The sequence below is a fragment of the Ochotona princeps genome, chromosome 17 (genome assembly GCF_030435755.1).
Source record: "Ochotona princeps isolate mOchPri1 chromosome 17, mOchPri1.hap1, whole genome shotgun sequence".
Taxonomy (NCBI): domain Eukaryota; kingdom Metazoa; phylum Chordata; class Mammalia; order Lagomorpha; family Ochotonidae; genus Ochotona; species Ochotona princeps.
In genome coordinates this window covers 33,173,133-33,196,928 of record NC_080848.1, presented here as the reverse complement: position 1 = coordinate 33,196,928, position 23,796 = coordinate 33,173,133, and the positions used below count along the sequence as shown (strand labels likewise).

Here is a 23,796-nt window from a genome sequence, read left to right as displayed (position 1 = left end):
TTTGGTGTAGTTTTCTTCATCTTTTGGATATGGAGTTTGAGATTTTCAGATCTGTGTGTTTATAATTTTCATTGAATTTGGAAATGATTTGGTCATTTTCTTCAAATGTTTTTCTGCCCCATTTCTCCCTTATTTAAAGACTCCAAGAATACAAACAGTAGGCCATGAAAGTAGCTCCATGGCTAACTGATGCTCTTCATCTTAAATATTCCTCTTCCTCTGTGTTTTCGTATTCAAGCTAACTATCCTTTTTTGTTAATTTCTTCTTGGACATTGTAGTTTTTAGATCCAAAAATTCAATTTGTGTCTTAAAAATATATTTCATGGCCATATTTTATATATATTTTATATTCAGTGTCCTAAAAAGCGATTTTCACGTATTTTGTCTTTGCTGTAGTTAGAGGCAAGAGGGTAAAGCCACAATATGTCATTTACATCTTTGGGGGCAGCAAGCAAAGCCTCTACTGCTACCATCAACTGGTCCAGATATGGCCCAAGCCATATCAACACCAGACTGACTTGGACACTAGGAGTTCAGTGCCATTCCCAAGACAAGTGTGGAGCTGAGCCAGGTATTCCATTGGCTCTGCTCCAGAAGAGTGATGTAAACATGCCACAACGCAAGGACTTGCAACACCGTTCTTGAATTGGATTTCTCACCTGCCAGGTGAGACACGCAGTCTTAGCCCAACTGACAGGTTAAGAATCTGAAGCTGAAAGAGGCACGGTGAGCTGCTCGTGGCTGAGTCAGGACTACAATTATTCCGTCCTCCACTCGGGCTGACCTGCTGCTTCCCCCTTCCTGCATAGCAAGGCAGCAGGCAGCAGCTTTGCTTTCATTCCTGATCTGTAATGACACATTCATTTCCCACTGCGAAGAGGATGAATAATCCAGTCTCCTGCGGGAAAAGCATGCGGGAGAGCGATGCAACAATGAATGCCGTCCCAGGTGAGTCCCTGTGCTGCCTCGCTGCCTGGCATGCAGGGTACCACTGTTTTCTGATCGTTGCCATGGTACACGGACAAAACGCAAGTATGTTTCCTTGGAAAATTTCAACGCTGACTCACTCTCATTCCTGCTAAGATCAATTGCAGAGCCAGTGAGCCTGAGGGGGAAATAACCAGCAGTAAAAAAATCAAGGCACAAATAACAACAATGTTTGCTACTTATCAGGAAGTGGCTTCTTGAAAGCTTATAAAATAAAGTCTAGCAATCACATCAGAATAGAAGTTGGTCATATAGAGATACACAGCTAAGAAATTCACTTTCCTTAGTCAAGGGTCTCTTCCTTTTCATTGTCAGAGTTCTGTCCACATGGAGTGGTCACAGGGCACTAGTCCTTTTTGTAGCCTATGAGCTCAGATGCAGGAGAGTGTGGTGTGAAGAACACATGCTCTGGAACTTTAAAGATCAGGGTTCAAATCATGTCTCTCCATCATCAAGCCTTCCTTTCCTTGTCTGTAGCACAGGCACAGGAAGCCCATTTGCAAGGCTGTTGAGATGAGGAGAGGGCTGGTGCAGGGCACTCACTGCCTCTGCTCCACTGACATTTGAGAATGTAGGGAGGAGCCGTGGTTGGTTATGCAGCTCTACTCCATGAGCACTGGTAGACGCTGTGACTGATGTCAGAGACCTCCTTTTGAAAGAGAAGGGGTGTACGGAGCATGTTGAGGGACAAAAGTCAGGTGAACAAAACTGGTTATTGGAACCTGCCCTCCCCAGAGTCCTGTGTAGAGGGCCCAGACATGTGAGCCACGGGTAAGCAGAAGCTAGCAGCAGGTAAAACTGTGGGTGACTAGTGTTATGAGGCCTGCCACAGAGAAAGGGGGAGGGAGAAAAACAGAAAGAGGCAGGGGAGAGGGAGGAAGAAGAGGAAGAAAAGGGAAGAGAGAGGATGGAGGTTTTAGCTCTGGTGACCAAGCTGGCTCTTCCCCACATTGCTGGTCCCTGACATGCTTGCTCCCTGCCCCGGTTGGAAGGCTGTGCCTCTGCTGGGTGTGTGTCTGCACAGTCCCCTACTCTCTCACCAGGACTGTCTCCTCATTCACTGAGCTACCATGTCCTGCGTCCTGCGTCCCCCCTGCTTTCCCAGCAGTGGAGTTCCCTCAGCTCCTGCTCAGGCCCTCATTCCAGGTCTGGCTTCCTGTCTGAGTTTTCTGGGAACTTTCCCTGTTCTATCTAAAGCACAAAAAGTACAGCACCTTAAGCCACTGAAGGCAGTATTCAACAGATGGAGTCTACTGAAGACTTTGCCCTTAAGTTCATCCCAATTCCAAGCTGGCTGAATTGTTTCACACTTCTCTTTGTTCCAGCTTTATTTTCTGTAAAATATTGCCCAACCACTTATTTGATTTGATGGAATATACCTGGGAGATACCTACATTTACACACACACACACCCCTGGGATAGTGGGTATGACACATTTAGAAAGATTCTGGCCTCTGGAAGACATCCAAGGAATCCTAGGAGTCAGGAATTGGAGTGATATCCCCTCTGCTGCCCATGTCCTCTCCCCGAGGTTCTGAAGTAAGCCCAGGCTCTTCTTCCCCACCATCAGTGAGCTTTGGCAATGCCTTAACAAAGCAAGTGAGGCAGAAGCAGCTGCCCCAGTGACGGGGCTGGCCTTGGGGCATGACCTCATGGGCAGCCTGCCCACCCCAAGTGAAGCACCTCTCCCCCGCAGGGCCTGCTCCTCTGCTGGTTCTCATGGAACCTTTTCAGTCCAGTTCCACATACACTGACAGACTCAGACGCAGAGCACCTGTTGAGTCCTGAGAGTGGGGAATGGTGCTGGTCAAGGACAGAAGTAGATTGCAAGCCTCGAGATGGACAAATGACAGTCAAAGAAAGGGAAGTGCTTGCTGTCTTGACAAGGGCAGGGAGATGAGACCTCCCCAAAGCTGGGAGTAGACACCCTGGTGAGGTGGTGATGCAGCTCAGAAACTAACGGTGTCAAGCAGGAGGAGAGGGTGATTTTAGGGGCTATGGGCTGGCTTATTCAGCTGTCAAACTAATCCAACCTGCTCAACCCAACCCAGTCTACTGGATCCCAGGCAATCCATTGATTATCACAGCTGTGTAGAAGCTGGCACGGCAATAGGCACTGTGAGAACCGGATCCTACAGACTCATCAGTGAGGACGGTGGCCTCTGGGCTTCTGTACCTCTGCAGGTGCTGGATATGGGACTAGATCTGATAGAAGCTGTCTTCAGGGGAAGGGGGCTGCGCCTGGCTTCAGGGAACATGTTAATTCCTCCTCCTTTGTGAGCCTGTGAACAGGAGTCCACACCACAAAATTATATGTGAACAGCTGTGCTAGTCACGTACTTAGAACTGTACTATTGCAGAATTTGACAAATGAATTCTTGTTATAAATCTTCCTGGGGTACAGAAAAAGTGAAAATCTTCCTGTACACTCACTTCTGTTCCCTTCCCTTGAGCAGCTCTAGGCTTTGAAACCACTTGCCTAGAATTTTTCTGTGTGCTAATGTGCATGCATCTGTATTTATACACAGCTTAGTGCTTGGCTATTCTTTTAATACAAATGGGACCTCATTGGATATATTGTTCTGCAACGTTTTTTTTTTTTTTTCATCTACCAATGTCTTGCAAATTTACCCCAGGGAATCACTAAATCTTCTTTAGCCAGGCTACATGTTGTGGGAAAATGCATACACATTACCATCTTAACTCAACCATGTTTCCATTGACGAACATTTCAGCTGTTTGAGCAGCATTAGAAGGGGTGTGGGTTGTTTGCTCTTAGCAACAGTACAGCAGAGAAGAGCTGTCTTCATCCATGCTCCCCGGTGCACAGTGTGTGCATTTCATTAGGGCAGATTCCAAGAGGTGAAGGTGCACGGTGGAAGGGAATGCAGGCAGTTTCATGTTCAGGGACCCTGTTGAGTCCCCTCCAGTACCCCAGTCCAAGGACTCTTCTAGCTTATGCTCCCCTCAACATCTGTCTTACCCACCCTCTTCAGAGAGGCAGGAAGCTTCTTGGCTGGTACCCAGATTCCCCTCTTCTGGAGGCCCATTCATTCTCCTACAAACCTTGGCCCAACACTGTCATTCTGTCCCTAACCACCCAAATGCATCAGAGGACTCTGAATGCTAACTCAGAACATACGGCTGATAAATTGGGGAATGAGTGCTCTCATCTCAGAATCTTTTTTCCCCTTCCACAAGAGGATTTGCTATGGGGCTTGGAGCAATCGATAAACCAATATTGATTAGGTCTGCCATTTATTCATTCATTGATTTATAGTGTTGAGCTTTGCATTAGTTGCTACAGAGATCTTGTCTTCAAATGGAGATCTCATTTGACGGAGTAAGATGCTAATGACTTTTGTTGTTAGGCACACTTATATGACCAGTCAGCTGGCTGCAGGTTAAGGTATCTTGGAATCTCATCCTGAGTGGTAGGGGAGGGGGAGGAAGGTCTTAGGAGGTAAGAGAATAGAGGGGCCTGGGGTTAGAGCAGCCTCAGAGAGAAGCACAAAAACTTGCTAGCCCCAGAGAAGGTTCACTGGGGCTCTGCAGCCTGCTTATCGCAACACAAACAAATGTGGGGACTTTGCCAGCACTGATGGCCGGGCCACCCTTGTTTTCAAGGGTGCAGAAGCAGAGCAGAGCCACGAAAATGAGGCCTTTTCCAGCAGCCTTCTCCCCTGCCCTTGCCAAGGCCGTGTGACAGCCTGCATGACTGTTCATCTTCATTCATTCGTTATGGTTTATCTTTCTAACTGATTTGTTTGTGATTATTTAACCTTCACAGTTGGATGGGAACAAGATGAAACCACTTTTAGCTTGTGCATACAAGTATACTCTACAGAGTACCACCTATCCTCAACCCCTTATTTTAAAAAAAAACAACAACAAAAAAACCCCACCAAGGCCATGCTGCTGAGAGTTCAGATAGCGAGTTGCTCATGAATCAAAAGATAACATGGTTCTGGGCAGCAGGACCCCAGTAAAGAGTGCAGTGATTTATTAACTTGTCTCCTGAGTAAGATAAAGTAGATGAGTCAATACACATTGGTCTTCTCGCCTCTGCCGGGTCCAAGGAAGGAGGAAGCCACAGTGATAAGCAGCTGGCTTCTGGAGTAGCAGGCCTCAAGTGCAGAGGCCAGCTCTGTCCTGACAGACGCTGCTCAGGGCGGTCATCTCCACAGGGCTGGACTTCAGACCAGGCTGGGGCTGGCACGTCAGCTAGCACCATTTCCAGCTGATCCTCCTCCCATAGACTATAAGAAGATGTTCTCATTTTTTAATTCCCAAAGACTAAGCTCAGATACATCATATCTGAGAATAAGCAGAACTGAAATGGACTATATATTATCGAAGTGAGCTCACAGGGATCACTCTGCACCACTCTGTCCGTCCATCCAGCCTTCCCCCTGAGAATGAGAAGACGATGTCTTAGCCTTAGGAGCCTACCGTGTACTGGGGACACAGGATACAGTTCTTACACAGGGTGGAGTGACAAAGTGGCTGCCTCTTGGGCTGGCCTGAAGCATCCGAGCACAACGTCTGTCCTGGAAGCCTTACACAGTGCCTGGCACCTGGTAGGTGAGAGTTGGCACAAAATGAGCATGGAAGAGGCCAAGAAGAAGGCTCAAGGCCTGTGGTGTGGGAAGGAGGGCAGCTTGTGGCTCAGGGTTTTTATGTTGGACAGCAGTGGTTTATAAGCACTGGGAAAGGGGAGGGCTGGAGCCAGGGTGAGAAAGACATGAACGGGGACCAAGTAGAGGGAGACATGATAAAGTTATCTGTTGGTTGGTATCTGTCTCACACATTCATGTATTCATTCCTTCCGCTCAGTGTAATTTATCATTCATCTTCTGTATGTAAGGCATCATGTAAAAGGCTGATATAAGGAACAGAAAATATGCATATCCTCAAAGAGTTTCCAATCTAGTAAAGGAGGTAGAAGAGTAAATAGGGGAGGATAGTGATCACATTTTATGCTGGAGCATCCCATTGGGTACACTAGGGTGGCCTTCTGGGGGAGGTGCATTTGAGCTGCATCTCGAAGGCCTCAGACAAGCTGGGTGGAGAAGGGCTGGTGGGAAGGGTGCTGCTGCCAGCATGTGACACTCTTGGGTGCCACACAGCGCAATGCTGAGATTCTTGGGTGCCAGGGGAGCAGGGCGAGATATTACCCAAGAGAGAGGTTAGGTACTGGACCTGGAAGGTCTGGAGAGACTCCTAGACTCTCCTTAACCAGGGAGGGAGATGCTCAGAGCTGTGTTTCAAAAGGACCATGCTGATACAGAGAATGAATTGAAGGACAAAATGGGCAGTAGATAGACCGGTGAGGCTGCTTTTAAAAATTTTTTAAAGATTTATTTTCATTGCAAAGTCAAATATACAGAAAGGAAGATTTTCTGTCCACTGATTCACTCCCCAAGCAGCTACTGTGGCTGGAGCTACACTGATCTGTAGCCAGGAGCCCAGAACCTCTTCTTGGTCTCCCATGCAGGTGTAGGGTCCCAAGGCCTTGGGCTGTCCTCGACTGCCTTCCCAGGCCACAAGCAGGGAGCTGGATGGGAAGCAGGGCTGCCGGGATTAGAACTGGCACCCATACGGGTACTGGTGTGTGCAAGAAGAGGTCTCCAGCCGCTAGGCTACTGTGCCGGGCCTGAGGTAGCTATTCTTACCCAGGTGATGCATCATAGTGCCTGGGGGGTGGGGATAACAGCTAAGAACTGTTCCTCAGATGTCACCTGCTTCAACTAACGTCATCCTCTAGTTATCCTCTGATGTGGGAACTACTAAGAACACCATGGGGGAGAATGAGGCACAAGGCTCCACATCTAGCAAATGGGGATTTGTACTGAGGCCATTTACAGGTCTGGGGAGCAGTGCTTCTGGGGCACAGATATGAGGACAAGAGAGGAAGAGTCGAGCTGAGACTGTTGACCTGAGACTGTGGGAGCCAAGATTGGGGAGTTCAGCAGTACCTGGACTGTTGGGTCTGGGGTAGAGATTGCCACAAGGGAATCATGGAAGGAGATGTGAGGCTGGGAGAGGGCTGTAACTGCCCCCTGAAGTGCTCAGCACGGAAGGGGTAGAAAGGAAAGAGCTGCTTGTGAAGGTACTAAGTCACATGGCCAGAGAAGTGGGAGTAAACCAGAGCGTCTCTGGGAAGGCAGGGACCACAGTCCCCAGGCTGCTGAGAAACTATTGGTATAAATGCACAAGCACCCTCACCAGCCGAGGCCAGGGTCAGCCACAAAGGCGATGACACGCCCTCCGGGGAGTGCTAGAGGTGGACCAGGAAGCAAAAGGGAGGCAACGGAGTAGAGATGAACCATACAGAGCACGCCTCTGGAGATGCCTCTGTAGGAAGGAAAGCAGAGTGAGAGGCTGCCAGGTAGATGGGGAGGTATGACCTTGGGCAGATTTATGGGACTAGTTTTTAGATCCCCAACCCCCCAAAGGAGTTGGGCACAATACTTATGTGAGCTAGTCAACAACTGTTTTGAGGGGAGAGCATTTGGTGCAGTGGTTAAGATGCTGTCTGGAACGTCCACACCCCTTGTGGGAATGCCTGGGTTCTAGTCCTTGGCTCCACTTCTGATGCACACCCTGAGAGGTAGCAGGTGATAGCTCAGTACTCAGTCCCTGACACCCACATAGGAGATCCAGATACAGTTTCAGGCTCTTGGCTTTGATTTGCTCCAGCTCTGGCTGTTACGGGCATTTAGGGGTGTGAACCAGTGGATGGAAGATCTCTGTCTTGGTCCTTCTGCCTTTCAAATAAATACATTTTTAAAAAATATAAATGCAAAAAAACCAATTCTTTTAGAATGCTTATTCCTCCATCAACCCTTGTTATCGATTCCACCTTGAGAAAAACAAGCTCATATGGTGTAGAGAAAAATGGTCAGAAACTGACTTGGGGCACATGGGGATCTGATGTTTCTGCTTCAGAGTTGAGTGGCTACAAGGGATTAAGTAGCTAAGTCAGTAGATACTTAGTTGATTTTTATTTCCAGTTGATTGTGGGAAGCAATGGACCCGAGCTGGAGAAGGGAGGGGCCAAGCAGCAGGCTGCCTTGCCTTAAGAGCTTCCCTGTGCTTCCCTGGGATGGGCCTGGGTTGCATGCCTTCAGCTTGAGCAGTTGGGAAGTCACAGTTGGCACATGTAATAAACTCTCTGCCTTGAGAAAGCCAACAGGCAAGCCTGCATTTCTAATGGGGCTCATGAAGCATCGATAGTAAGGGCTGTAGGTCTGGCTGTCAGGTTGACAAATGAGTCTTCTCGTTGGTAAAGCATTTAGGAAATGTCTTTTACAAGCTTGAGAGGAGCTGTCACAAGCCAGTGGTGGGCATCCCACCCGACAGCTGGGCCTTTTTATTCAGGGGTGAGTACTGCTTCTGGTTGTAAGCCACAGTGGGATTCCCTCCAAGTGTTGGAAATGTGGGCAACCTAAGCAAAAGACAAAGGCTTAGTCACCTGTCTATGGAGCCCAGATATCCTGACAAAGACCTAGCTGGGTGGGGAGGAGGTCAGCATTCATGTTGCTCTTACTTCCAGCACCAAACAGGCTACATAGAGCTGACTACAGGCTTTCTCATGGCACTTTGGGTGCACCAAGTACGAATTAGCGAATGGCATTCATTCCCGATGGTTCCACCCTGGTAGCGGTGGAGGGGTTCTGGGTGAAACTGAGATGCTTCTTGGCAGTCACTTTCAACTCTGGCTTCCCCAACACATTCCTGATAAGGTTGGACATAAGCCCAGGGCCAAGATCCAGGACAGTGAGGCTGGTAGGCCAGCTGACCAGTGAATACATCCAGGGTCATTCCCAGGCTCACCAGTAAGTAGAAGCAAGGTGGCTGGATGAATGTGTAATGAATACATGGACAGGAATTTAGAAAACCAGAACCACTATCAGGCTCTCAGACGATAAGAGATGAAAAGGTTCTGATGTCAAAGCATGATGGGGAATCCCCCAGGATGAACAATCAATCAGGGACAGCAAGAGTCTGGCAAAGAGAATGGTGACGTCAACACCAAAGAGTTTAGTGTTGTGCTTGTACCATACGAGTATCGCAACTTTGCAGGTGCATAAGTATTCCCTTCTATTTGACCAACCCTCATCTTTACATATTTGGCTTACAGATCTGACTTTTGGTTTGGGTGGGGTATCCCAGTTGGCAGCCAAAAATAAGGATGTTATCTGTCACGGCTCGGCTCAATAGCATCAGGAGGGAGGGTGGCCTTGGGGTAGATTTCAACTGGAGTTTTGGCTGAGGTGATTGGAAGAAGCAGGAAGAATTAGGGTGTAACATATGGCTACCCATTATTTCAACAAGATACAGTTAATGAGCTTACTGAGTTCATGTGTAAGCAAGGCACTGGGGATGCAGAATCCAAGACATAGCCCTAGCTTCCAGAAGGCTCTGTGTCTAGGATGAGACAAGGGCTGATGGCGGTGGAAGGTGGCAGTCTTTGAGAGGGGGTGTCAGGCACAGTGCCCTCTACAGAGGAGTTCCACATCTCCTGGGGTGAGACAAAAAAGCCAAAATCCCACTTTATTCTGTGAACACTCCGTGGCAACAACCAGCCTTGCTTTTCTTTGTCCAGCAATGCTGGTGCTCAAGGAATATTTGCTAAAGAAGGAACAAATGAAGACACAAAGTGTCATGTGGACAAGTACCTGCTCCTTGGAAGGTGACACGAGGGGCACTTTGAGAAGCATCTGGGAGGCTCTGCCAGGTGGATGAGATAAGAGAGGTATGGTGGGTAGAGAGATGGTGGCTGCAGTGGCAGAGGCAGGCGTCAGAGTCGGCAATGTTTGCTGCAAAATGGGCTCTCAGCTGGCCAACCATGAGCAGATGAGGAGGGCTGAGGCTGGGCAGGGGTCAGGCTGCAGGGGGCCTTGGGAACCATTCTAAGGGTTTGGATCTGTGCACACTGCAGGAAGTCCTGAGACCAAAGGGTTGAGGTGGTCAGAGCTTCTAAGGCTACTGTCTAGCCCAGGTGCCATCCCCTAGCTCCCTTCTCACAACTGCAGCCTTCTCACGGTGGTTCTGCCACTCAGAGCTGGCACGAAGCTGGAAATAGACAGCTGGGTGAGCAGGGAGTATGCCAAACTGTTGCTGGCCAAACTTCCAGGTGATCCCTGTGTCCTTCAGCAAACACAAGTTGGGACTTCCCAGTTAATCAAATCTTCTATTCTACAGATGGGGAAACCAAGCCCCTGGGAGGGCACAACCTCTCCAAGTCCCCCAGCAAAATTGGGATTCGAATCTAAGTTTATAGGCTGATTTGTTCTGCATAGTAAGAGCAACCTTGCTTCTTTGGGGGAAAGAAGATGTGTCCAGCAATCCCTCACTGGATTAGCTCCCAGTGCCTTCTCCCCAGAGACTGACCGTGCAGCGTGGCAGAGCTTAAAGAACCTAGGCTTGGAGATATGAGAGATTTGGCTCCAAAGCTCAGCCCTACCACTTCGCTATGTGGCCTTGAGCAAGTTACTGAACCATGCTGCTTAGGTATCTGAAAAGTAGCATAAAATCTACCTCCCTTGCAGGGCTGATGTGAGATTAGATGAGATAGTCCTTGTCTCACGTCTCTGCAGCCTAATGCCCGGCCTGTCGTAAACGCTCAGTTAATAGCAGCTGTTGCTGTTCTTCTAGTCCTGCAAGCTTCCAGTTCTGCTCCCAGCCTGTGATCACACCACCCATTGTTGGTGGGTGTAGTGGCTCTGGGACATTGCTGTGGCTTCTGTAGCATCTGTGAGCTGTCTGCAAGGGGCATTTTCAGGAAGACAGGGATATTGGGGTTTGGGCAAATGCAGACTGAAAAACTGCAATGTTTGTGCTGGGTGACAACCTAAGTATGCTTCCTTTGGATTACAGAATAAAAATCAACAGGAGTGTGTGTGAGACAATGACACATGGCTGGCACGCTTTTACCATGCAATGAACTTTATCATTACAGCAGGATTCCCCCTAAGTTACCAAGTCCTCTTGGGGCCCCGACTGCAGATCAAATTTCCTAGCCTGACTCATGCCAACCCTCCAGGAAATGGCTTCCTATTCCCTAGGGTTTCTCATCCTTGACCTTCTTGTCAGCTTTCCTTGAGTTTTGAGCTGAGGCAGCAGAATCCTGGACTGGGGGTGACCTGGTACCATATTGTTCCAATGTGCCACATGTGATTTTAGGCACCACCAAGAAAGGAAAAAACAGTAAGCCATCATTAATTAGGAGATATGACTGATTATAAAACAAGTCCTGACTTTAGACATGAACAACTGCAAAGAAAATCAAACACTTCTTACGACCAGTGAAATGTCATGTTTAAGGACCATGCTCAATTGATTTGCACAAGGGCAGAATCAGAACATGCACATGGTATCAGTCTCCAAATTACATCTGACTTTCACAATCCAGTAACCTACAGACCCCATGGGGTATTAAGACTGGATCTGCTTTACCCACCGTGGTTTCCCTACCACTTCACTCACAGTAGGGCCTCAACAAGTAAGTGCTGAGCAAATAAGTAAAACACAGCCAAGTACAAGAGGCGGAAAGCTCAGAAAAGAAAATAAATCATTCATAACTCCCCAACAGTGGGTATTTTGGCTTACTCCTGTCAAGTCTTATTTTCCATGAATGTGCTCTTTTATATACATGTAAACATAATGTATTATTGGGTTTAGCTCTGGGATGTGTTTTTGTATTTCTCTATTAATATGAATGAAACGATGAAATGAGATGATGCGGAAATGCTTTGAAGACTGTAAAATGTTTAACAAATATCTTATTAGTCATAATAATCATAGGAAAACTGGCATGAATGGGGCTGATTTTAGGAGAATATTCTTCAAAGCAAACAATGAATGTGCCCTGTGAAGCTGAGAATACTTCTGTCTCCTCATCCGTGGGGAGCCCCTCTGTTCACACTGGGAAGAGACTCCAGTCTTCTTAGAAGCTATAGCCGCCAACTTTCAACCAGTACAGAAACTTCCTTATTTCTGGTAGGGGGCAGCCAGGGCTTGGGGATAGAATACACATATTGCTCAGGCTGTTGAGAAATGTCTGCCTAGGGAACTGCCTCCTCTTCAACCTTCACTAGCTGTGGGGGGCAAGGGAGGGGTACAGGTTGTAGGAAGTCACTCTTTGGGCTTTAGAGAACATGGTTCACCTACTCTGTGTGGCCATAGCCATGAAGACACTAGAGAGAAGACAACACAAGGAAGTCATTCATGAGTGTGGTGGCAGGGACATCTCACAAGCTGTAAAGTCAGATCTGCCGTGGACAGCTGGTCAGCAAGGCAGCTGTAAATGCTGAGAGAATTCTTACTTCCCTTATCAGCCTAAACTCTGCTTGGCCCTTTGAAGGGAGGCTGCAATGATTAGCTCCTTGACCACATTCCAGCTAGCTTCCCCTGTACCTTTGGCTTGCCCATAAACACAGGAACAAACATGAATGCAGGTTCTGACAGCTCTAGGGCACACTCCTGAGGGCGAGCCCAGCCTCTCTATGGTGCCTGAGAAAATTCAAGGCTGCCCAGTGAATTCACTGCTTGTCCCAGCTAAGACCCCTATCTCCCAGCCTGAATGTACGAGCCTGCTTTCTATAAGCACAAGAATAAGCACCATGAGCAAACCCTGAAGAATATTCAAGTAGTTCGAGTAGTTTCCATTTCCCTGACTTTGTTAGAGCCCTTGCCATCTCCCTCATTCTCCATTTAAAACACCCAGCAGCACCTCTGTGCAAATCCCAGTTGAGTTTGCACCGGCCCTCTTTTCTACCACGACAGCCTGTTGCTCTTAGCACTTCAACTGCTGTGCAGCCTGCCTTTGAGAGCACTCCACAGTTCACCTGAAAGCTCAGGCTCCAGGCTCACCTAGTCGGCCTGCCCGTCATGTGCCTTTACTAGGCAATCTACAATCTCACTCTTCCAACTTCCTACTCCTTAGCTCTGAACTTGGCCATCTGCCTTGCAGCTCCTTTGTTCTCAGGATACATTTTTTGGTTGCACCACTTGGTTCCTAACATGTACATACCCACAGATACCCCATTTCTGCTTCTACCACCTGGTCCAGGCCAGCTTTCCCCTCTGCGCTGCAGTGGAGGCTAACCTTGGGCCATTACCAACTGCCCAGGCATTGTGAACAGGGGATGGTTTGGGAGGCCTACACAGTCATTGCTCTCGTAGGGATTAAAAAGTATGAGTGTAGCTCACTTACACGTTTATGGTCAGCTCTGAATGCAGAATGTTTCTGTGTAAATTGGCTGAACAGCTGTCATCAGTACAAGATGAATGATGATGTTTGAGCTGAATGTTACATCCCAGCCAAGTTCCCAGGTTCCATGGGTACGTGGTTGCCAACTGCTGCCAACATTCCAGCTCATGCCCCAGAGCTGGTGCCTCTCACCACCCCCTGACATCACTCTACTCGAAGCTTTCTGCAGCAACTGTCTGCCATGATCTGGCTTAAGGATCTTATAGAATCCCGGCCTCTCTGGCTTTTATTTTAGGTCAACCAGGCACAAGTACCCAGGAAAGAAGAGCAAGAAACAGGGTGTGGGCCCCTTGGCCTTCCTGCTAATCAGAAATTGCCAATTCTCCCTCCAGAGGTGTATGAGATAGTGCCACACCCCTTCTGCCAGCTGGCAGAGTGGAAGTGGCAGCCTGGCTGCCAGGCCCTGTTCCCAAAGTTGCCCCCCAAAGGGCACGCCACTTAAACTCTGAGGCTGGGCACGATGCTGCCATCCATCCTTTATCCCAGGCTGCTCTGGATCTCACTAACAATGAAACCATTAAACCCTGTTTAGCAGTTCCCCTTAGCATCCATTGGCATAAACCACAAAGTTATTTCATCAATATGCATGGAAAGTCTACTGTGACAGAATGTTCCGGAAATTAAAAAAAAATCCTCAACCAATTCACTGAAGAAGAAAATAAGCTGGTTTTTCTCCCTGCCAATTTTCCAATCCAAAGGTAGCACAAGAGTGTAGTGGGGAAAGGTTAACCAGGCTCTGAGCTTAGTGTGGCTCTGCCTGTCCCCACACCTCCACCACTGCCCTGCAAGGGGGATTCAGAGTCTGCTGGGAGTGGGAGCCTCTGAACATGATCCTGGGGAGCCCAGGGAACTTACCCTCTGCTCCTGTGTGGCCACGAAGGTCTGGAAGCCTGGAGCCACCCCAAAGCCCAGCTCTTGGATGAAAGGCGGCTCAGACTGACTGTGGATCTGAACTTTCACTCCTGCTTCAAACGTTGTCTCCTCTGAAAGAACACAGGGCACAGAGTCATGCGTCAGTGACAATGGATGTGCTCAGAGCCCCAGGGTTGGAAGGCTCAAAGGCCACATGCAGAGTAGTGGTCTCCAAGGATGCTCTCCCCTCCTCATCCCTGGGAATGGTATGTGTCACCTTGCACTGCAATAGGGGCATTGCAGACATAGTCAAGCTAAAGGCTTGGGACAAGGCTGGTGGGACCGATGTAATCACAGAGGTTCTTGCACAGGGAAGCAGGAGGACCAGAGTCAGAGGGAGGACGGGAACATGCTGTGCTGCTGGCTTTGGAGATGGAGAAAGGGCTGTGAGCCAAGGGATGCAGGCAGCCCCAGACACCAGGCAAGGCAGGGGCATGGATTTTCTCTTACAACCTCCAATAGGGACATGGCCCTGCCAACGACCTTGACTCGAACCAGCCCAGGGAACTCTATTTCAGACTCAGGTTTCTAGAGTTTTAAGATAGGACACACTGCTTTCAGCCACTTGATCTGTGGTCGTCTGCTACAGCAGTAGTGGGAAACAACTTCAAGCCAGCCAGGCCCACTGTCTGCCTCAGCTGGCCAACCTGTAGAGGGGGATTATGAAGCAAGTCATGCTCCTTTATTTGATCATGCGTGGAAGGCAAGGAGATCAGGAGGAGGAAATCACGGCGCTGCACAGTGAAGTAAAAAGGCAGGGCTTATTGTGTCCAAGGCACCAACCCATGGCAGCTGTGGATCAAAGCCAACCACGAGCTTCCCTGCTCGGCCAGCAATGCTTCCAAGGCAAGGCTTCACAGAGTGGGAGAGGCTCTCGGGCAACCCATGCTCAAATCCCTTTTCCTTCAACAGATCAGTGGTTCTCCGATTCCTCCCTTCTTCCTCCCTTCCCCTTTCCTTTCTTTGAAAGGTATACTGACAGAGCTGGAGAAAGACAGAGACATACACACCCAGAGATCTATCTACCACTCACTGGTTTATTCCCCATATGCTACTAACAGCTGAGGTTGGGCCAGGCTGATGCCAGCAAGTCTACTGGAGTCTCCCACATAGGAGCACTTGGGTCACCATCTGCTGCCTCCCATCATGGGCATCAGCAAGAAGCTGGATGGGAAGTGGAGGCAGGATTTAAACCTAGGCATTCTGGTATGGGATGCAGGTATGCCAATCTGGGGCCTCACCTATTTGGGGATTTCTTCACTCAGGACACCTGTGTGCCTGTGGTTTGGTGTGACTTCATTCCCTACAAGGTGAATTTCTCAGGACAACAGGTTGTGACCTTCTCATCTCAGTGCCTCCTTGCCTAGCCCAGGGCCTGCCCCACAGGTGGCTTTCTCAGAGCAGGTGTCAGAATCCGGAGGAGGACATCAGGAGAGGGAGGACTGGGTGGGAGGAGGACAGGGGCTGCCTTTCAGCATTTATGGCCTCTGAAGTCTGCCTGAGCCACTCTGAGGGTCCCCAAGAACTGGCTTAGGGGGACAGGAGGGAGTGTGAGGTGCTGTGGGGCCAGAAGGATGCCCATGTTGGGAGAAGTAGGAGTGCATTCAGTGGGCTGTGGGAGGGATCAGAAGATGCCAAAGCTTGGGTTCCCCAAGCTGGCTCGAGTTGTGTGCCTGCTACGTGATGGAGTTTCAGGAACCTTACATCCAGTAAGACAGGCTCAGAGGAGCGGAGCTGTGGCTCATAGGGAGACAGAAATGCAGCTCTTGTGTCAGAAGTGCTGATTCCCTCTGGGCGAGAACTGCCCCAACACATCAAAACCACATAGGGAGGAACGGGTATCCCGCATTGGAGGGTCTGGCTTCGATTCCCAGCTCCAGCTCCAATTCCAGCTTCCTGCTGATATAGCTCCTGGGAGGCAGTGGTGAAGCTGTGAGTGGCTGGGGGTCCCACCATTCATGGAGAGACTGGGATGGAGTTCCTGATTTCTGACTCTGGCCTGGGCAATGCAGTGAATTGGTGGGAGGCCCCCCCTTTTTGTTCTCAATGATATGAACTCCACACAGGTCTCCCAAATGGGTGAAGGGATCCAAACACTTGCATCATCTTCTGTGCCTTCCCAGGTGTGTTAGCAGGGAGCAGAGTAGCCAGGACAGGAGCTATTGCTCTAATGCGATTCTGAAGTCGCCAATAGCAGCTTAACCCACTGTGCCACAACACCAGTCTGGGAACCAGCATTCTTTTTAGCCTATTAGGAGTGTGATTTATCTAGTGCATACCCTGGTTCATAGCTTTGGAGGTTTTGAATGGGACTGAAGAATATGTTTTTTTCCTTGTCATGTTCACTAAGCCCCTAGCACAGTGACTAAGCACAGAGCAGAGCTCAAAGCGGTGATGGCTGTGGGGGGAAAGGGACTGGGACAGAGCCTACATTTGTGCCACCTCTGCTCAGCTCCCGTGTCTGGGGAGGTCAGCTTGCTGAGGTGCAGGAAGGGCTGTGTACGCAGTGATCGTAACTGGGACCACCTATGTTAATTTGTGGGTCTTAGCGTGAAACACAAATACAGGACTTCTGGGGAAAGCTTATTGCTAAGATTACTAAAATTACATAAAAATAAGCATTTTTAAAAAAGAAAACAGGAACATTTCAAGATGGCCAACACAGCATTAAATAAGTGTGTGGCCTTTGAGTTTGTCGCCCTGTGTGACTGCCCTTATTCTAATCCACATATTCCTCACTGCCAAATGCTCCAGCCCTGGACTCCTTCAAACAATATAGGCCCCTAAGCAGGGAAGGATTTGTTTACACAACACTAACATCAGGATTCAACGCCCCAGGAAAACAGGGAGTGAGCATGGAAAAGGAAGGCTACGACACACTTGGTGTTCACAGTCCTTGTTCATTGGGACCGTGCTCAAACCCAGACAGCTCCACACAAAAGAGAACATTGAGTCAAGCGGCATGCGGGGGTTCAACTGGCGGCAGCCAGAATCCCCCGGGACTTCTCAGCTGCATGGCCGTGGTGGGCGCGTGGTGCACTCCACCTGGGGACGCCTTCCTGCGTGTGCAGAATGGGCGTGGGAGCACTGTGGGAGGGGATGGGAGAGATGGGCAGAATGCATTAATGGGGCAGGGAAAAGGGCAGAATGCATTAAGGGGGCAGGGAAAAGTGCGCGGCAGTAAGAGTGGCTTAAACCTGTAATCTTTGCAAATTGCAGGAAACACGCCGAGGAAATCAACATTGGAGGGGAGGAGGAAGAAAAGCTTTTCCAAAAGGCTGGGGAATTTTCTAGGCTCAGGTAGGGGATGTGCTAAAACAAAGGGATCTTGTTTTGGACAAAGCTGATTCTCCGCCTGTGGTTACTCCAAAGAGCTTCAGAGGAGATGGGAGCAGGGAGGACGGCCCTGGGGTGGTGGGGAATGTGGGGGACGCTTGCTGAGCAGAAGCGTCCTGGACAGGATGGCTTCTGTCTACAACCCTCCTAGCCCTCTCTTGCACCCCTGGAGTCACAGACTCCCCGACCTCTGGGTTCTGATTGGGTCCAATGACAGCTCAGACAGGTGGCAGGAAGGGACAGGAGGGTCAGGCTGGGCTGCTCAGGCTCTCAAGTCCATGGGTTAGGGTCCCTTTGGAAGGCCCGGGTTTGGGATAAGGGCACCTCCCCACACTGCTCTCTGGGCTCTGATGGTGCCGCCTTTTGTCTTTCTTGGAGGTAGTAGTAATGGCTATCCCTGCTCCCAGGCCCAGCACACTGCCCCACCTTGGGCTGCCTTGCCCACACCTTCCCAGAGTCCTTGGTGACTCTTCCAGGCACTGCCCAACTGGCAGGTGCTATTGTTTCCTGTCTGGGTTCTCACTTGAACTTTGAGCGGCAGCAGGGTCTCCACTGTGACATTGTGCCACAGCACCCAGAGCTGTGGAGACCTCACCCCTGAAGACGGAGTTTATGTCTTTTAGTTTCTCTTTGTACTGGTGAAAAATAACCTTCTTGCAAATTTTACCCAGTCCCGGCTCCAATTCTTTTTCATCATTGTCGCCGCCATCCAGCAGTGGCAACACTAAAAACGCCGAGTCATACTCTGGGAGGTCTGGGGAAAACTGGCAAAAGCGGCTGCGTTTAAAACCTTCTCTCTGCTGCGCCTGTACCCATTGGTCTAAGCTTTCCTACCCGCTTCTTCCGCCACCCTTCCTCCCGTTTTCCGCCACCCTTCTTCTCACATTTCTTCCCGTTTCTGTATTCTCCCCGTACGGGCCACTAGAATGTCGCGAACCAAAAAGGGAGAGAGACGAACCAAAAAGAAAGGGTGAACCAAAAAGGGCTTTATTGCTGAAAGCGAGCTGCTTATATATAGTACTTCAACCAATCACTTCTGCCCGTGGTTCACGGGGCACTCTCTGATAGGCCAGCAATCGCAACGAGGGAGAATTGGCTTGTCCTTGTGACTTCCTGCCTGCCTCCTGGCGGGACAAGTCCCGCCTCCTGGCACTCGGCCAGCCGCCATCTTGAAGCCCCTCATCCGTGTGGGGTCGGCCGCTCCCCACAATCATGAACCCCTGCAACAGCCTCCCAGAGTTAGAGCACCAAGCCAGGTGGAAACATGGACTTGTGCTCAGAAGATCAGAAGATCAGAGAGCTGGGGACAGCTGGCCTAATGCTGGAGCCCTAGCAGGGTGAGGTCAAGTCCAACCCTGTGACCTCCAGCAAGTTATCTGACCTCTGAGAGCCTTATGCTTCTTACCAAAAGATGAGTTTGAAAAGAATAATGGATCTTTTCTTATGGGACTGTGGGGTGCTTAAATGAAACACTGTTTAGGGCCCGGCGACATGGCCTAGCGGCTAAAGTCCTCACCTTAAATGCCCCAGGATCCCATATGGGTGCCGGTTCTAATCCCGGCAGCTCCACTTCCCATCCAGCTCCCTGCTTGTGGCCTGGGAAAGCAGTTGAGGACGGCCCAATGCATTGGGACCCTGCACCCGCGTGGGAGACCCGGAGGAGGTTCCTGGTTCCCGGCTTCGGATCGGCGCAGCACCGGCCTGTTGCGGCTCACTTGGGGAGTGAATCATCGGATGGAAGATCTTCCTCTCTGTCTCTCCTCCTCTGTGTATATCTGGCTTTGTAATAAAAATAAAATAAATCTTTAAAAATAAAAGAAAGAAACACTGTTTAGTGAGGCCTCAGCTTTATCACCAGTAGTTGAGAAAAACTAAGTAACTGGCAGTGTTATCACCACCATCACCACCTCAGGGTTTCTGACTTTCTACAAAATCCAGATGGACTAGCTATTTTACATTCCTCAGTGGTACCTCTGTCTGATCTGGCCCTTCCTCTGATCTTGCATTTGGTTAGCCTCTGTTCAGGCTTGCTATCACCATCCTCCTGGAGGCTTTCCTCCACTGGGCACCCCAGCATCTGGTACTTACCCAGCTTTGACTCCTGATAACAATTCTGCCTAGTGAAACAGAGGGAGACGAAAGGGGGAGTGGGAAAGACTGCTCTTATGACTTGGTATTTCACTAGAGCATTTCCTGAGAGGTTGGTGACTTCAGGGCGGAAACAGCTGACCCTTATGATGTGGTCTGGGGTTCGCACCTTTCCACCTGGGTTTTGTGTATGGGTACATGCCCAGTCAAGGACTGGAGAGCCACAGCACACTCAGTGGTGCCCACTCTGGTGTGGGAGTTGGACAATGCATGGGGACATGGATGTTGGCTGGTAGTGGAGGTGCTGGGAGTGAAGCAGGAGAGGGCACACAAAGTGTTGGGCTCCCTTGGATGGGAGGCCATGAAGATCTCTTCAAGGTGACAGCATCTGTGTGGTCAACTGAATGTAGTAAGCATGTGAGCCATGGGAACGACCCTGCAGGAAGTGCTGTAGGCAGAGGGGACAGGAAGTGCACAGGCCTGAAACAGGCAGGCACTTGGCCCATTTCAAGCACAGTGAGGGGGTCAAGAGGTGGGAATGTGTCAAAGGTTAAATGTCCATGTTATCCCTCCCTCATGGTTATACTTTGAGGCTGGCTCATAACTGGCATGCTCATTTTACAGACGGGGAGCGGAGGCTCAGAGAGCTAATCCTGCCCCACCACACGGAACAGCCTAAATGCCAACTCTGACTGCTGGGCTCTTTGCTTTTTAACATGTGGCCTTGTCCAAATACTCTTTGTCCTTCTAGTGTTATAGGTCACATTTTGCATTAAGCTGGAGTCCTTTGGGATGTTCAGGCTGGCTCCCCAAGCCACTGAGCTTTGCATCACTCGAGACATGGCAAACGACATTTGCACTTGTATGGCAAACCTTCCGGATCCTCCCAGACACAGGGTCAGTCTCTCCGTTTTACATAGATGGACATATCACAAGAGTAGTACTTTTATTGTATAAATGAGGAACTCAACACTTGAAGAGAGCAAAGGCCCAGAGTTAGACTGTGGCTGAGCAAGCTTGAGACCTCTTAAATTCAGGTGGGCAGACCAAGAAGGGAAAGCAGAGTTTTGATTTTCAGGTGAGTGGTCAGGTGTCACATAGTAGACAGCAGCCAGGGAGAGCCCATTACTCCGGCTCTCAACTCCTGTCCCTCCCTCTGCCCACGGTCAGCTGGAAGCTGCCATGGCTCTGGGTGAGAAGCCCGCAAGGACCCATCTGGAGGGGCGGGGACTAACCTACCGTGGACTCGGCAATCTTGGTTCCATCTCAGACTTCAGGGGAAAGCTCACCGACCGTGACCCAGGGGCAGTGATGGCGCCCAGAGGCCCAGCCCTAGCCCTTGACAGCCTGGGTAAGCAGAGCCTGCTAAATTCTGTTTGTGCCAACTATGGGTGCCACCTTGGTCCCTGTTGCCTGCTTGCCCCGGGGAAACCCAGGGCGGCCCAAGGCCTGGGAAGAGATGGAGAAGGGTATCCGGGTATGTATGGATTCAGAGGTCACAGCTCCCAGCTTCCCATTTAACACCGTACGACCTCTGGTTAGCTCCTGTGCTTCTCTGTGCCTCAGTTTTGCTCTTCGTTAAGGCAAAGTGAGGACTAGTCTCTAGGACGACTTTCATGTTTAATTTCTACGTGCTAAGGGCCTTGCACTGCATCTCATTTTATTCCATTTTTTCTTTTAAAGCAGCTGCTCTGAATTCACATCAAGTCAGAAGAGGCTGACGATTCGGTCGACAGAACATTGTTGCCTGTGCATTGTTGCCTGTCTAAAGATGATCCTGTGTGTCTTGTCTTCTGTGGTCACCCCTGATTCTAGCTGGCAGGCCCAGATAGGCAGCTGCTCTTGGTAAGAAAATCCAAACCCAGTACGGAGTCGGCCAAGCTCACGCTTCACGGCTCACAGGTGACATTTACGGGCAAGTGAAGCCACAGGAGGAAGAGGAAATCATGTCCCCATACATGCTCTGCGTGGCAGCGACTTGTGATCCAGCAACTGCCATCAAGTGTCCACAGAGGTGGGTGGAGTGTGCACACTCCAGTGCCCCTGTAGGGCCAGGGAGCTCACGAGTACTTTAAAGATCCAAGTCATTCTGCACCAAGAACATGTTACACTTTGTTGATCTGAGTGTTACCCAAAGACACCTTCTCTCCTCCCCCTTTTCACTCCAGCAGTGCCTCCAATTTACGGCTTGACTGCTGTGAGGTCCCTAGGCACCCGTGGTGACCACTCCCCATAACTATCCATCAAAATGCCCCTTCTGAGGGTGAGCAGAGTGGCTTGCTGTGGTCGTTGTGTGTCCCCATGCTCTTGACTCTTAGAATTCAGGCCTCTTGTTCTGGGGAGGTCCTTAGGACCTGGCACCACGACAGAGTATTTCCTGGAACCAGAGTTGTCGGAGAAACCATAGCAACCATCCACATCCACCCTTGTCATGTTCCATTTGTGATGGGGGGAGTGAGGAGAGGTAGGAATGTGTTACCCTTGATAGCTGCTCAGGCCTTCCAGCTATACTCAAAATTTATGATTATTTTTAATTTAATTTTTATTTTTATCAAAGCGATATATGTACATAATTTACAAAGCCAAATGATACTGCAAAGCTTCTAATGAAAAACATCAGTTTCCTGCTCCATCTCTCTGTACCTCCAGAGTCCCATCTCTCACAGGCAAAAGTGCTCAACCTTCCAAGCCGTTCCTTTTGATATTCACTTTCCTAGTTTCAGGCACATCAACTACTAGACAGTGACTTCTTGGCTTGAAAACATTTTAGATATCGTCTCCTGCCTTCCGAGCTGGGGATGTGGGCTCCTCGAGTGAAGTCTTGTACCCTGTTTCCCTGTCTTACATCCCCTACATACAGCTGGACCAGTATGTAACTATGTAACTATGACTTGGGAAATGGGGTCCATAGTCCAACTTTGTTGCAATATAATGTATTTAGGATCTTCCTGTGAAGCTTTTTTTTTTCTTGTATTGCTATGCCTTGTTGCCCCTCCCTGCAACTGGGAACCTCCACAGTGCAGGATGTCTCTGGGGACAGTCACCAGAGCCCCATGGGCCCTCCCTGCAGGAACCACTATCCTCCTGCCCCAGCTTGAGGGCTGCTCTCTGCGCCCCTCCTCAGCTGCCACCTGGTCCATCCCTCTTCTGAATGCTTAGGTCAGAGCCCCTGTTTTGGTGTCTTATCCAACCATCTTTCTTGATTGACTGTCATCTTTTGTTAACTTCCTGAAACCATCTATCTGGGAACACACAGTTTCTTCAGAACCAAATTCTACCCTAATACTTCATTTGTAGTTCACTGGGTATGGAATTCTATCTTAGGAGAGGAAGACAGACACTTGTAGGCCTTGTATGATTCCCTATGGCTCTGACCACATTCCAACTTCCAGATGTGCAACTGGTTTTGTTTTGCTGGAAAATTTATAAATGGAATTTGTGTATTTACTTGAAAGACAATTACATAGAGAAAAAGAGACCTTCTATCCATTGTTTTACTCCAGGAACTCCATCTTGGTCTCCCACATGGGAGGCAGTATGTCTCTCTCAGGCACATTAGCAGGGAACTGGGCCAGAAGCAGAGTACACAAGTTGAACCAGCAGTCTGATATTGAATCCTTGCATTGCAGACAGTAGCTTAATCCTCTGCACCACCACGCCAGTCTCATTCCCTGAACACACTCAAGATTCCCTTTGTTTCAGTGAGCCTGGCCCTTAGCAGGTTGAGTCTTGGTCTGGTTGCTTAGACACTGCTGTAGGGAAGGCTTGGTGAACTCCTATAACCAAAGCTGCATGCATTCCTTATTACTTCTAGAATGGGAAAAGGACACTGACCAAGAACTCCTGAGACTTCCTAGCCTGACTCTCAAATCATTAGGTTCTTTTCTCTCTCAAGTTCCAGCTGTTTAATCTTTGTTTTGCCTTTTGGGAAAGTTTCTCAATTCCAATCCTTCTGTGGATTTTTTTAAAATCATTTTTAAAATCCTGATTTTTTTGGATGTCCCTTTTTAATAACATCCTGTGCTTGTGTGTATGGATGCAATATCAACTCTTATCTCTTGAGGATTTTAATTAAAGCATTTTGATGTTTCCTTTTGCTTCTGCATTTTGTTTTCTTATTAAACACTTACATAATGCCTCATATTATCAAGGCGCTTTTCTAAGCGCATCATAAATATTAACTCATTTCAG

The 23,796-nt window shown here is 49.2% G+C and overlaps 1 protein-coding gene across 1 annotated transcript in view; it reads right to left on the bottom strand.

Annotated features, from left to right (window-relative positions):
* Window positions 1-23,796, bottom strand: part of LOC101529224 (acid-sensing ion channel 2) — a 231,577-nt gene that overhangs the window by 43,476 nt on the left and 164,305 nt on the right. Inside the window, exon 3 of the mRNA XM_058676233.1 lies at window positions 14,125-14,252. Coding sequence (XP_058532216.1) covers window positions 14,125-14,252 — 128 coding nt within the window. The remainder of the gene's footprint in view (window positions 1-14,124; window positions 14,253-23,796) is intronic.